Raw genomic sequence first — 15,708 nt, forward strand, 5'->3', positions numbered from 1 at the left:
CAGAAAGCAATTAAAATGACTTATTTTTTTCCTTTTTTTATAAACACAAGGAGTTTTACTTCCCATGCAGCCCAATTTTATGGACATAAATGAGACAAAGTGCCGATTTTTCATGCCAAAAGATACAGAGATATATAGGATACTGATATTGGAGACAGACTCTCATTTTTGTACTTCTTCCTTACATCGTACAGGCCTGTCATTGGGGTCGCAGCATCACTATTTTGCCAGAACTGGTGGAAATGACCTCCGTTTTACTCTTTAGAGGCTACTTGAAGGCTCTTCTGCGCATCATCGTACCCACTTAATTCAGTCGAAACACAGAAGTTGTTAAAAAAGCTCAATTTGAACGGGAAACGCCTGGATTGTTAAATGTGATGCGTGGCGTGAGTCTACATGAAGTAAAAAAAAAGTGTGTCAAACGTGTCTACTAGTTTAAAAACAAAAAAACATGACAGACAGCAGCAGAGGAGGGAAGGTGGAGAAAGGAAAGACAGACAGCTGATCTGTTTGTGCAACTCTGTCCACTTCCCTGCGTCAAGCCACTCAAAAGCAAAGACTGCTTTTAATCCATCATGTTTTCAGAAAAGCAACAGATGTGTTTGACAGCGCAACGTCCGTCCGCTTGTGGGGTTTGTTTGGGACAAAAAAGAAGGGGCGAGCTTGAGAGGGAGACGTGATGAGATGGAGGGAGGGGAGGAGACGGCTCGGGAAGCCATCGCTCTCATCTTTATGGAGGTTCTTTCCCTCCGATCAGTTACGAGACAGTAATGGATCGAGCGCTGGGGAAGCTAATGGTGACGGGTGGAGGGAGACAGCGAGTGGAGATGAGGAGGAAATGGATGTTTATCCTCCGATGTTTGTGTGAGGGGGCTGCTCCAGTGGGGGGGTGGGATTACCTGTCATGTGGACGTGTTTAGAAGCTATTACGAGTTTCTTGATCAGATTTTGAGGGCATGTGCCTCAGTAATCTGTTAAATTCAAATTTAGAGGGCTGTGGTTTTTGTCGACTTGTTCTCTCAGAGCCAAATACTCGATTTTCCCGTCTGTTTCTCATATTTGGACGTATGTCAGTGTCGCTCCCTGGATTTTACTAAGATAACTTATTGAACTGTTTATGGACTTGTGTTTTTTTTTCATCTCTCCTATAAAATATTTAGAAACCATCTCTTTTTGTTTTTCATTCTTTAAATTAATCATGTATTAGTTCATCTGGACGCATTTGATACTTAGCTAAACCGAAGCTCCCACCTCTCCAGTACCAGCTTTCCGTCGCCCTAATTCAACTTCTTTTTTGAGGAAATAAAAAAAGACATAGCCTGTACCGCTCAGCCGGCTCCGCGTCTGCTCTCCAAGCTGCTATCTTTAGACCCCCCCCCCCCCCCCCACCCCCCACTCCTGCATAGATATATCTGGAAACAGATGTTCCGAACTTTTCTGAATCTGATCTGTCGCACTCGTCTCCGAGCCTTCATTCGCCAGGGTTTTCTTCGTTCTCTGCGTTTATTTCACTCCTTCTTATCTTGCGACTGCAGTCTCCATCAGCTCTCGTGTCTCCCTGGACCGGCGGGTGTGCTGAGGTTTAACGCACCGCACTCTCCTCTGTTCTCTATCCACATCCCTTCTGCTTATTCTCCTTTCTGGCAGGATTTTTGTCTTCCCCGTTGCCATGGTAATTCCATCACAGATCTGTCCTTACCTTGCTGGCTTTGCTCCGCCTGGTTTTGGTTCTTTCCTTCCTTTCTCCCTCTCTCTCTCTCTCTACACTTTCCTGTATTGTCATTGCGTTCCTTCAGTCCCTGAACAAACCATCGTCCTTTCTCTTTTCCCTTTTCTCTCCATCACATGTCGTCACCCGCATGGCAGCTCTCCTCTCCGTGTATGATGAGGACAGGGAAGAAGAACGCGTCCGAGTAGGATGGAGGTCGTTCCCTATCCACCTCCCTCCCCTCTCCTCCCCCTGCACTTTCCTGATCTGCCTCCTCGTCCCTTTCTGTTCTCCCATCTTGTCTTCTCCTCACTTCCTCTTCCTCCTCGTCATCGTCACCGTCGTCGTCTCCTTCCAGCACTCCTCTCGTCTCCTCGTTCTGTCTCGTGCCGAGCCCCAGGAATCCTCCACTTCCTCCTCCTCCTCCTCCTCCTCCTCCACCACCACCTCCAGTACCTCCCACTCCTCCACCTCCTCCTCCGTCTTCCCGGGTCCCTCCCAGGCCTCCGCCCATGCTTCGTGAATGAAGCAGGCTGTTCTGGCGGCCCCCTGAGAGTCTCCCGAGAGAGAAGCCGCTCCGACTGAGCACCAGCCTGCCCCCCCCCGGCCCCGCCGCCCTGATGCCCGCCACCGTGGCGTTGAGGAGGGCCGTGGTTCCCATCGGAGCCCTCAGCCTGGAGGGAAGACTGGCACTGGACGTGGTTCTCCGGCATCTGGGGCAGGTCTGCAGGAGGTAGGCCGAGTTGAAGACCACGGGCAGGGCCAGGGGGGGCGGGTTGGTCCCCGGGGTGGGGGTGATGCTCGGCGGCCCGGTGATGGGAGTGGAGAGGGTCGGGTTGGTCCCTCCGCTTGATTCCAAGTCCATAAGGAGGGCCTCCGAGTAACTGGGGACCAGCTGCTGGTTGCAGCGGATGTGCCACTCCAGCTCCGTCATGTCCACCGTGTTGACACGGGAGATGGCTCTGTAGCTCGGTCCGTTCAGCCCGTTTCCTATCCCCACCGGGACGCCGTTCTCAGTCCCTCCTTCGATCCCGTCGCCTCGTCCACCGGGCCCCCGGTCGCCGCCCCCGACGGCGTCCTCGTCCTCCCCGAACAGCTTCTCCACGTGGTAGTGGACGTGCGCTGTGCGGTACTCGGACACGACCCGCAGCGGCCAGGACAGGAGGAAGGCGGAGGCCAGCCAGAACACCCTGTGCCTGGAGAACCACGGCTGGTGGGCCGGATCCGGGAACGCCAGGATGTGCTCGCGGAAGTCCACGTTCTTCAGGTGCATCCCCTCCCTGGCCTCCATGTAGTCGTCCAGCCCCTCGTTCTCGCCGAAGAAGCGCGCCCGCTTGTGGTGCCAGAGACAGAAACACGACAACACCAGCAGCTTTCAATCAGAACAGTTGAGACAAAGCGGAAGATCTGACATAAACTTAATCTAGGCCAGGGGTCGGCAACCCAAAATGTTTTAGAGCCATATTGGACCAAAAACACAAAAAACAAACATGTCTGGAGCCGCAAAAAATGAAAAGTCTTGTATAAGCCTTAGAATGAAGGCAAATGGCGAAAGGCGAAATGTCAAGAAAAAAGTGGAAATGTTGAAATTAATGTTGAAGTACATTTTTGAGAAAAAAGTGGAAATGTTGAGAAAAAAGTGGAAATGTCGAGATTAATGTTGAAGTACAATCTCGAGAAAAAAGTGGAAATGTTGAGAAAAAAGTGGAAATGTCGAGATTAATGTTGAAGTACAATTTTGAGAAAAAAGTGGAAATGTTGAGAAAAAAGTCAAAATTTCGAGAAAAAAGTTGAAATGTCGAGATTAATGTTGAAGTACAATTTCGAGAAAAAAGTTGAGAAAAAAGTCGAAATGTCGAGATTAAAAAGGTAAGGAAAAAGGAAGAAAAAAAGAGAAAGAAAGGAAAAAAGAGGAAAAAAAGAGGAAAAAAAGAAGAAAAAAAGAGGAAAAAAAGAAGAAAAAAAGGAAAAAAAAGGTCAAACATTTTTGAAAAAGCTCCAGGAGCCACTAGGGCGGCGCTAAAGAGCCGCATGCGGCTCTAGAGCCGCGGGTTGCTGACTCCTGATCTAGGCAGATAATTCATAACGTCTGCAAACAGTGGCTGGGCGTTTCATCGAGAAAAAAAGAAAAAAAAAAACAAACTTGGTAATAGATAGAGTTTGCTTTTATTACATCTTACCTGTGTGAGGTAAGCAGCTTCAGCACGTGCGCTGGAGAAGCTGAAGCAAACACAAACCATTGATATTTTAACACCTCTAAAATAAAGCTGGACTCAGAAAACAGACACTTTCAGAGCCGTGTAAGTACCTGAAACACTTTGTGAAGCGAAGGCGGACAGCCGGGTGTCGCTGCAGCTCCAGCAGCTCCTTTGACACGTCTTTGACGCCGTAGCGGGCGTAGTCAAACTCTGAGCTGGAGGCATGAGTGTTCACCCGCTCGTGGTAGACCTGAGGGGGTGGGAAGGACACAGGGGAACCGTCATGGTTAATGTGTTTCATGGTTATTTTCACAGTATCTTTAAAATGCTCTGTAAACATGGCAAATTTCAATTGATGGTCATTTTTTTAATATTTAAGTCTCAGACTGTGTTTCCTAAAACTTCTTCTTTATGTGATGTGCACTGTTAAAGTCGAGGACCTTCATGGTCCTTAAATGGCAGTCCCTAGGAGGGAATCAACGCCAACTAAAGACCTGCACACGTTCTTCCAAACAAATCCAAGTATTCGTGAATCTGCTCTTTCAAAAGGAGGTGAGAGATGAATCCCTGGACTTTCTTTCTACATGCATTTCCCAAATTGTCCCAACAGCTTCTGATTAATGACTAAAATACAGAAAGTACAATGTGCCCTGCAGATATTGGTAAAGGTTTACACCATCACAACTGAAGCCTTGAGGGCGTCCTCACCTGCGTGGTGGTGTACGCGTCTCCGTTGCGGTATCTCGTCACCTGCCTGGTCCTGCGGACGTAGTGGTAGCTGATGGCCTTCCACCAGATACAGGGGGTGGCCTGCTGCAGCCTCTGCACGCGCTCGTACACTTCCTGCACAACACAATTCAAGCCATAACACATGAGCTCCTTTCTCCAACGGATGGGTAAAAAAAAAAAGGTGAAATAATTACTTGAAAAATGAACACAACGGTAAAGTATGCAGTAATGACAAAGTTGTGCAATTAAAAATACCAGTTTCTTTATGTTGCTATGAGTTTTTTTTTTAAATAGTTGACCAACACATATGTTTTTGGCAGATAGAGACTTTGTCATTGTGCTGGATGCTCCTGCAATTGGCGATAACAGACCAGAATACACACGAAAGACGAGTCAGCTCTTTTCTACATGATGAGGCGAGCATCAATTTCTGTGGGAAAATGTAAAACGGGGATCTGTCTGAATAAAATATAAAACCTTAGCTGTGCTCGGATGGTTATTGAGCATGTTTCCTCAGCACCTTTATTGCGATTGATTCCTTCATTGTGCCTTCAGGCTTTAGCTTTTGAATGATTGATAATTGCGCAGATACCTGGAACTCGGCGTGGGCCAGCAGAGCCGTCTTGGAGAAGCAGTGCCAGCACTCCACCAGGTACACCACGTACAGCATGGCCAGGAAGGCCAGGGGGATGTAGACGTAGCCGCTGGAGCACGGGCTCTCCAGGTGCAGGATGTCGTTGTAGTAGGCCGCCGACGTGGCGTCGTCGTCGTCGCCGCCGCCCAGAGATATGGAGGAGGAGCCGAAAACGGGCACGCGGCAGAGGGCGCACCAGGCCAGAGTAGCGAAACAGCCGTACATGAGGAGGGTCAGGAGGAGGCACTTCCAGTGGGACTCCCGGCACAGGGAGGAGGCCAGAGACTGCTGGACCGGCCTCTGCTGCGGGGGGGGAGAGGGACACAGATGCATTTGATGTTACACAGCCAAGAAGATTTGTCGGCGGTAAAGACATAGACAAGCCATAAATGATGCAGTACACCTCACAGAGTTAATATTTGATAACACCTCTGACAGGTGGAATACATTGAAGGCGTTTATTTAGGAAAAAACATAATTGATGCACCTTAAGACCCCCCTCGGTTAAGTGTTAATACCCTTCCTGTTTGGTAAACAGTGTCATGTTTCCGATGGAGTGTATCGGGCCAATCCTGACCAAAGGAAGGCATTACACGGCCTCGACCCATGATGGGATAAGTGCTGCTTGCTAAGTGCACACGGCCTCACTCGTACGTGAAGACATCACATTACAGCGCACTCAAACACACACACACACACACCAAGACAGACCCCCCCCCCCTCCTCCGTCCTTCTCCAAGTCCACGCGTTCTCAGTGTTGTAATGCAACCAGCGGCGAGCGTGTGAATAATTTAGATGAGGACGGTGCTTCTAGACTGTTCTGCAGCCAGCTGACTCCGGTCCAACGTCAGCTCAGCTGCATATCGGTGCTGATGCAACTTGGGAGTGTGTGAGTGTGTGTGTGAGAGTGTGTGAACGAGGGAGGGACACACAGCTTGTACCAAAAAGACAGAAAGCTTGTGTGTTACATATGTGTGTGTGTGTCCAACTCATATCTGCTGCGTTAATTTGCTTCCTCACATTGGTTCAAGCTGAATGCGACAAAAAACAAAAGAGCAACGGAGAAGATGACAAAAAAAGAAGGGGAAAAACACAGATGGGATGACACCGGTGTCCTTCCCTCCTCTCAGTCAAGTCAGCCAGGCCTGTCAGCACATCTCCACCTCTATTCATCAGACACACAAGCCCCCCCACTCCCCCACTCTCTTCCTCTCTCCCGTCTTCTTCGCTCTGTCCCTCTCTCGGGCGATCGAGCCACAATATTTGGCTGAAATATTCAAACTCATGCAGAGCTTTTATTTTTTTTTTGGGCGAGAGGCACAGCAAAGGTCACCTCCACCAGCCGTCACTCTGAAACCCAACACACACACACACAAAAAAGCCTCTGATTGTGGACTATTAGATCCAAAAATAGGTGAGTTACTTAAAGAAGCCCAGAAAGGATCAAACGTCTCTCTTTTGCCGCCACGCCTCCCGAACATTTACTCTCCCATCGCTCCCCACATCCACGTCATCTCCGCTACATCCTCTTTGAAAGTCTGGCTCTAAGTGGATTGATCGGGATGAAAGTGAGAGTGCACGGAGCGGGAGAGGTGAGGAGAGAGTCAGAGAACCTGTCATGAACTTTTCATGAAAGCAAAGTAGGAAAGGAGGAAAAAATGAGAGAGACAGAAGAAACACACCGGGGACAGATTGCACCTCTCCTTGCCAATGTTCCTCCTGTTTGTCCTTCTCCCTCCCCCTCTCCGTATCCCATCTCTCCTTGCTGACCCCAAAACCTGCCAGGGCCCCCCTTCCCTTAGTACCTATACTCTACTGCCCTTACTTTTTAACTTGTGCTTGTGCTTTTTATTTATTTTTGTATTATTTTACCTCTTTTCTTATCATTTTATTTCATTTTATTTGTTATTTATTCTATTTTATTTCATTGTATTGTATTATTATTTCTTATTTCTATTTCCCTTTTTAATTGACTTGTTACTGTTCAATTGTGTCTTGCTGCTTTTAATGTTGATGTAAATCACTTTGAATTACCTTGTGTTGAATTGTGCTATACAAATAAACTTGCCTTGCCTTAGTACCCCTGCAAGTGAAACAGCACCTAACGGACAGAATATTCTAGCGACAGAATCAGCACCTGAAAGGGTTCGGGTCAATATTTTGATGGCGGTTCTGCAGCAGTGAAAATAAGCCCCAAGACAGGAGTCAAATTATTCCTGTTTGCATTTACGGTGCCAGAATGAGAAGTTCGCTCGGAGACGGAAGACAAAATGTGCTGCCGCTGAGTAACGGAGCCTGGAGACGCATCTGAACTCAAAGCAGCAGTATCACTGGCAATAACCTTGCGACGATACTGAGAGGGTGATGTATGAAAGCACCAACACTCGTCCTCCCAACACGATGCTGGCGAGGGTCTGAGGGACTGTTTTAATGATCACGTAGCTGCTGTGACCCCGGTACCCGGGTCTAAATGCCCAACTGTGATGTGGTAACCAACTGAAAGCTCGCAGCGTGTGCTACCATGAGGGAAACTGCAGGCTCTGAATAAAACTCCAGAAGACTTGATGACCAGTGGGCCATCACATTTGCCTCCGTCGGAGTAGTGCGCGCTGCGAAACCCTTCGGCTCTTTGCTCGTCTCACAGGCCCACTTCCTGTGGCGCCGCCTCCACCGGGCTATTTGTGTCAAAGCTTTAAAAGATCAAAGACAAAAAAAATCTCCGTCTTCTTGGCATCTTTAGAAAATGAAATCCACACAGTCTCAGAGGTGTCAGCTTTCATTTCGTTCCTTTTCAGCCCGGCGGTTTAAACCAACCATCTTACGAGCTCTTAAGAAACGCACAGCGGGCCGAGGAGTTGCCAGTTTCATCACTGATACAGATTCAGCGCTGCGAGTCAAAATATCCAGTCTACTTTAATCCAACATCCCTTTTCCCGTGGACAGGTTTGTGAGCCAGAGGAGACTTCAACAGATTGTTCCCTGGTTTTCAAAAACCCTGTACAAACATGAGATATACTGTATGCTGCCTTCACTCATGTTGGAATCGATGAACCTTCTCTTATCATTAATCGCGTTTCCTTCAGTCTGACTGCTTGTGAAGCAAATCAATGTTCCCACTCAGTTTATTGTAAAACCGAGCCACATATTTCAATTTCTTAGAAGCGTTTGTTGCAGAAATGATGATCATTGTAATCTAAAAGTAGGACTGAGTACTACAACGTTTTACTTTTCACGTATCCTGTATAAAAGCCTCTGATAGGGGAGCTCTCGCTGCGTCTCAGCTCCCACTGATTCAGCTACTTAGGTGTGACTGGAGCAGCTATAATTAGCAGCTCCAGCACGTGGGTGGCGAATGAGGTGAGGGGAGGAAAATGTGCTGTGATGCCTGGTGAGCTCAGTTAAAATTACTCCCCTTCAACACGGACGGATTGAGTCATTTGGGGATACCGGGCCTAGCTGAGCTGCTACGGCAAACACGCTGTTTGCACTTGCAGCGTGTCACAATAAGCTCACAATGCTAAGAACCATCATTTCAGAGATTCAGCAAGGGCAGTCATCCAAAAGGGTGATTCAAAGGACTTGGAAGAGGAGTCTGCATATGAGCTTCGGTGCATGTCTTTGTTAATGGAAATGAACCTTCAATTTAAAATGAACCTTCAATTTAAAACGACCCCAAAATTTGCTGCAACACTCAAGGTTGTACGTTGTCGACAGAAGAGTTTTGAATTCATGTTATGTATCAGTCATCTGTTTTGTTTACTTATTGGAGAGTAAAGACCAAACTGTCTCTATCACAAAGGTGTTCATAACCATCAGTGCAGTTTGAGAGTCTTTTCCAGCAGCGATGACCCACTCAGTGCATCTCAAACCCCTCGTGGGAAGCTTGAACGTCCTGCTCGGCTTGGATGAGGAGTCTCGCTGCATGTTTCTGTTTCTGTTAAAGCCTTTTTCGATGTAGATCCTCAGCTCTCCGAGGCAGGTCCTCAACCATGACGGCTGTGTGTTTCTGTCCATCTATGCTTCTGTTCTGAACCGTCTGCTCACCCTGTCGCCAGACAACACCCCAGAGAACGGCGCTGCCACGCTTTGTGCCTTTCACTGTGTCACGGCTGGTGTTTTGGGCCTGGACCGGTGGAGCCCTGGTTGCTCGCTCATCGCCTCGGAGAACCTCTGGATCTCCTTCCTGGTGGACGCTGGCTCGTTGCTGAAGTATCAGTTTAATTCGTCCTACCCCTCGTTACTCATGCAGACCTCGGGAAACTGTGTGAATCCAAATGTTTTCCTTAAAAATCGCACGTTCTTTGATTTTAGACACTTCCGGTCCCACCAAGAAACTCCTTCTTCTCACCCTCCAGATCTGTGCCAGGTCTGCAGACACACCCCTTCAGCTGAAACCTTTCATAAGCAGATACAGCTCCTCTTAACTATCTCCAGAGAGTTGGATTTGGCACCGCCGGACCCTCGTTGAGTCTCAGACGTATCATGGGGACTATTTATAGGAGTAAGATGCATCTGTAAGTAAAATGCGATTGCCGCGACAAAGACGATTGCTACAGATGCACTTTGCAACGTTGAGAACTATAATGGATGGAGAAATTGAATTTTAAATCAATTTGAAGCAGAGTCTGAAGGATTAGATTTCAAGACTTTTGTAAAATGAGTGAAAACGTTCTGTTGGTGCTGTTCCTTTAGTGACATATCTTAAGGCTTTTTATCATTATTTTTTAGATGAAATTTCTGCACTGAAGCTCCACTGATGTGTTAGAAAACACTAACTCTGCTTCAGTTGATGTGGACATGATTAACCAGCTCCTGAAGCCAGGCAGACTGCTGTTCAGCAGCTGGGGTCTTTATTTTCACGCCACACTCCACTTGCTGCTTCGTCAATTTCTGCAATTTCTCCGTCTAAATCTTCTGTAATTTTATGTTTCTTGGATGCGGTTTTGCAATTTTGTACACTTTTATTGCCACCTTTTAATTGCTTCACTGCTTCTTCTTCATCGAGGTCAATGTTCATCTTTCCCTACGTAAGTCACTGGGATGCAGTTCTTGTGTCGTCACAGAAACTTCAAAAGACATGAAAAATGCTTGGTTTGGTGCAAGATGCTGCGCTAATAAAGATGAGGCAGAATCAGTTCCATGTAATATGATGACATGGCTAGATGTTTTCATCAAAACTGCAATTTTAGTATCAATGATGCTGTTCTGCCTCACTAGTAATTACGCTGGTGCAGGACCAGGAGCAAAAAATAAAGTTAAGGGCGATATGAGCGAGCGGATACTTGAGAGGGAGGGTTAAGTGGCAAACAGGAAGGAGATCCGGAGGGGAGGATGAGAGAGTATTAGAGTCGGAGAGCAGATACAGGCTGAAATCCCTGCATCACACTGCACGTCCTGCAGCACAGACGGAGAGTGGTGGAATCAAGTCAAGGGATCATCTGACAGCCTTAATAACTGCTGCACCAATTATCCAGCAGGCTTTGTCAGTTAGGTGTTTAAAATTAACATTTTTCCCCCAGCTTTTAGTTGGTAAGACAAGTGAGGCTACAAAAATGTAGTTAGACATATTAATTATTCCTGAAAACACTTCAGCAATCAGCAAGGTATCCGGCTGACAGTGTGAAATTTGCTTCCTCTCTCTTTTTTTTTCTTTTGTAAGTACTTCAGATTGTCAAGAGGTCTTATGTTAATATTTTATCCGGCTGTTTTGTTGCTGAAAGAAAAAAAAACAAAACAGAAAAAGAATAAAGATTACCGGACAACTGAAACTAGAGTCGGTAGTTTTCCTGAGGTGAACAGCAGCCTACACAGCAGAACCCCGGCGCCGCCTCACCTCAGCTCAGGAAAAACACAAGCACTTCCTCTCAGTTCAGGTTTTGTAAATAAATATGAATTCATCAAATTAACGTGTTTCTTTTTTATCTGGAAGCCCCAGACAACCGTGTGGTTCATGAAACAGTCTGGAATAGCAGCCAAAGGAGTACCGACTGCTCCCCTCAGACCTGGGCCTCCTCTGCTGCTGGTGCTCATTTTACATCTGGACCCGTAAAGTCAAACAGGACAAGTTGCAGAGTTGGACGTGACGGTGGAGAAAACGTGTCCAGGAATCCAACACACACCTTGAACACACTGCTGAGTGCCATTCAAACACTTAAGAGCCAGATAAAAGAGCCAGAAGATGAGGTGTTTTTGAGTGATTTCATCCGCACCGTGTGTGATCGTGTCATTGGGGGGTGCGAGGTGGGCCTGCTGCTCCTCTGATGTCACCCTGCAGTTATCTCAGAGGTGACAGCCAGTAAATGAGATGCTGAGCAGACACGTCACGGAGCGGAGCATCACTCCAGTGATGTGCATGCTGGGCGAGTATCCATCCACTCATGTGAGAGCCAGGTCCTTCTCCGTGTCCTTCCCCGTGCACGCAGCGGTGAGGGTGTAAAGAGAGGAAGATGTTGCTGTGACAGTGAAGGAGTGAAGGAGTCTGGCTGCTTGGGGGACCTCCAAGCAATGACACCGGAGCGCAAGGTGGTTCTGGAAGCAGCCCTGACTCTTTCCAGGGCTATTCGGGCATAAACACACGTGATGGGAGTCCGACACATGAATGCATGAGTGAATGTCCTTCCTTACCTGCTCTCTTCCCAACCCATCCTCCAAAATGGGCTCTTGTGCGGCCGTCTCGTCCTCCGTCTGCATCTTCCCCTCTCTGCCACTCCTTCCTCCTCCTCCTCCTCCTCCTGCTCCTCCTGCTCAGGCGCGGGCACCGGCCGATGGCAGGGTCCTCCCCGGCGGAGCAGGGAGCTCGGTCACCCCATCCAGAAGTGTGGATCGGGTTTCAGGATGACGGGGCCTGCGGCAGAGCAGCGGCAGACCTGCAGCAGCAGACCAGCAGCATCCTCCTCCTCCTGCCTCGATCGGCGGGACCCGCCGCCTCCTCCTCCCCGCGTCTCTGGCTCCCCGCGGCGGCTCACGGCCTCGCTGCGCCCCGCAACATCCTGCGGAACAAGGGAGACAAATGTCCATAAGCATCCAGAGTCAAAGCCCGTCAGCGTCCTCCTCCTCCTCCTCCTCCGTCTCTCGTGGTGCTGATGCTGTGCGCAAGTGCACGTGCAGAGCGCGTGACCGCCAGTGAAGGAGAGTCAGCGGGACGGGGAGTTAATCGTCTCGTCGACTGTTTCAAACGCTTGTTTCGTGTTTTCTGGGGCTGGAGCTTGAAGATGAGAGCCCCGATGCGGAGACCGCGTCATGCACGTCTGCAGGTAACGACTCCAACTTTGTTTAATGATGGCTGCAGCGTCCTTGGGTCCCCGCTGACGTCACACAACAACATCCCCACCCCCCCCCCCCTCACTTTCACCTGAGAGGCGCTGCCTGCTCACACTCGTGCACAAGGGCAGGGAAATAATAACCCGCAGCCCTGCACACCATACTGGTGCTAATACATTAGTAACGCGTATTTCTGCAGCACCTGGTGCTCCTATTTACAAAGCTGTTGCATAATCACTCCAAAGGCATCATTCAGTCTGCAGAAACACAATATAAACGTACAGTGGTGAGAAAAATAACCCTTGACATCTTCACCTAAGTCACATTTAGGGAGAAATAATATCGTCTCAAACATACTGGGATGTACACAACGCTGAAACTGATTATGAAATAAGACTTGTGGTCTTACAGGACACTGCAGCTTCAAGACAGCATTTGATTAAAGCATCCAGGTTAAGCTCAGCAGGAGTTGGTGATGCAGCAGGACGATGACTCTACACCTCCAGGCCAGGCATTCAGATAACGTCTGCAGTTGTCGTAGATATTTTTTTATTTTTTATTTTTATCAAAGACAGCTAAGATGCACAGATCTGTATCAGTTTATCATAACTGGTTCAACGTAACTTGGTCCACAGCTGGAAGGTGACAAACATTTCATGTCTGCAGTGTGCATTTGCAATGTCAAATCTATGGAGTTTTAATACATTAAAACTTGCGTTTAAGCTGATTTGTCTCCAGCAGACACGCTGCTAACCAATGAGAGCAGAGTGCTCATTTTGTCATGAATTTGAAAACAAATTTTGGACTTTTGAGGACGGCATTGATTAATCAGTCACCTTTTAATGATGTGACAAACTCAAAATGTTTATTTAATTATGTTATTCATAATTTACTTGAAAGTCATTTAAAATTTAGGCACTGAATCTCATCAGTTTTTGCAGTATCAAATGTTCCCATGTTTAGGGAACAAATATTTTTTTTGCAAGTCTCTTTAATATTTTTTTTACTATTTTATGCTTATTGTGTTGTTTAGAGAGGTTTGAAAAATCAATGTAGGTATGAAGCCTCAGTCATCTCCCCGTCCAGCCTGGTGTCAACAGAAATGTTGCTCCAGTAAATGAAAACCTGAGAAGCCTCAACATTTGAAACATTAGGAGATATATCACTCCTGAAGACAACCTGCTGGGATAGACTGCAGCCCCATCACCCTGAGCTGGATGATATAGGGATTGAGAAAGTCCCATATCACTTTGTCACAAACCTGGGAATAATTAGCTGGGCCCCATCTGTGGCCAGCGGGATACATATCAGGTCAATAAGTCTGAAATGTATTGAGGGGCAAGACCATTTATGACTAGAAAATCAATATGAAATCTAACAGGGAGCTGGAGTAGGGAGTTAGCTGGGGTGATGCGTTCCTGCTTTTAATCCTGGGTGATAAGTCTAGCGTCAGTGTTTATAACCAACTGGAGGCAGTTAAAGGAGCCCTGGCGGAGACCCGAGTACGGTATTGTGCAGCCGTCAAGGTGAAAGCGGATGAAAGCATGTATAACTCTTTGCATGTCAGCCGCGGAAATAAATAAGCTGACCTAGAGATTTCAGCTGCTGATGAGATTTAGCCTGGGATGATCAGTGGGTTGACAATCACCCTGTATTCTGCCCTGAAATCAAAAACAAGATCCATCCATCCACCCACGCATCCATCCATCCATCCATCCATCCGGGTTCTGGTTGCAAGACAGGCAGCAGCTTAAGCAGAGGCCTATACCTCCCTTTCCCCAGCCTTCTCCTCCACCTCCTCCAGGAGGATCCGTTCCCAGACCAGCTGAGAAATGTAATCTCCCTAGCATGTCCTGGAGCTGCCTCATGACCTTCTGTCAGTTAGTAACAGCCCAGAGGCTTCCTTACCGGATCCTCAAACCACCTCAGCTCGACTCCTTTCAATGTGGAGGGGAAGTGGCGCCACTCCGAGTCCCTCATAGATGACTAACCTTCTCACCTTCAAGTCACAGGGAAGAGTTTCCTACCACCCTGTGGAGGAAACTCATTTCAGCTGCTCGTATTCAGTCTCATTCGGTCACCACCCACAACTGGTAAGCTGGGGGTAGAAACATACATCGAGGGGTGAACAGAGAGGATTGCCTTTTGGCTCAACCCCCTCTTCACTGCAGCAGACTGGCAGAGTCCGCACTAGTACAGTAGTGCGGTATGCACCAGTCCATCTGTCCATCTCCTGCTTCTTTCTTCCCTTAATCATCAACAAGACCCCACGATAATCAAACCCCTCCACTTCAAACAGCTTTTTGTATTCAACCATCTCCTAACTATGAACCTGGCCTGATGACACAGACAGGATCACATCAGCTATAAATTGCTCAAATAAAATAATACAACCAAAAAAAGAAAAAAACCTCCTTCACCCCTTGGCTGTGCCTAAAAATTCAATTCATAATAGTTCTGAACAGAATTGGTCATAAAGGGTCCAGACTAGGCCAATTCTCCCTGAAACAAATGTGTATTTCTAACAGAAATGTAGATCAAACTCTTGCTTTCTTCGTAGGGATTAAATGTCCCGTAACAGAAGACCAGGTGGTCCACTGCTCCTCTTGGACAGAGTCCACATTATTCCCCCTGAAGCCAAGGTTGGACCATCTTCTCCTGCACCCTGGCATACCAGGAAGTTGAGGAGTGTGAATCCCCTGTAGTTTAACTAAACCTTCTGGTTCCTCCAGGCTGCCAATCCAGAGGCCCCGCCCCCTAATTTATACATGATGTCAAAGCAAGTTTAAATCATTTGACAATGTTACATAATTGTATCTACATGCTGTAGCAATGTTACATTCTGCTCATCATGACTTTGTGTTTATAAAAGAACGTGCATGCCCTTGTAAAATGCTTGGTTATATCTGCTGCCAAAAATAATACCATACCAAACACTTTAACATGTGGAAAAGCCTCCAACCGTTCTGTCTGGATCTGCTGCAACAGACTGCATCAGGAGCTCCTTCAGCTGCAACCACCTTCTTTGACTCTTTAGAGGGACGCATTGACTGAAACATACAGGAACAAGAATGTAGTTTTAAAAAGGTTAAGATTATGATGGTTAAATTGCTAAAATTGTTTCAAGACTAAACCAACACAACTTGAGAGTGGCTCAGACGAAGCACTGCTCCAGTTCA

General features: G+C 47.4%; 1 protein-coding gene across 1 annotated transcript; it reads right to left on the minus strand.

Moving 5' to 3' along the window:
• Positions 1 to 1,403: 1,403 nt before the first annotated feature.
• On the minus strand, positions 1,404 to 12,349 carry LOC133420293 (transmembrane protein 151B). Its single transcript, XM_061709954.1, has 6 exons — positions 11,894 to 12,349; positions 5,228 to 5,572; positions 4,615 to 4,749; positions 4,017 to 4,156; positions 3,889 to 3,928; positions 1,404 to 3,041 (listed from the first exon to the last, which is right to left on the minus strand). The coding sequence occupies exons 1-6, from the start codon at positions 11,957 to 11,959 to the stop codon at positions 1,842 to 1,844; spliced, it is 1,926 nt and encodes a 641-aa protein (XP_061565938.1). The 5' UTR covers positions 11,960 to 12,349; the 3' UTR covers positions 1,404 to 1,841.
• Positions 12,350 to 15,708: the final 3,359 nt, after the last annotated feature.

The sequence above is a fragment of the Cololabis saira genome, chromosome 20, assembly GCF_033807715.1.
Source record: "Cololabis saira isolate AMF1-May2022 chromosome 20, fColSai1.1, whole genome shotgun sequence".
Taxonomy (NCBI): domain Eukaryota; kingdom Metazoa; phylum Chordata; class Actinopteri; order Beloniformes; family Belonidae; genus Cololabis; species Cololabis saira.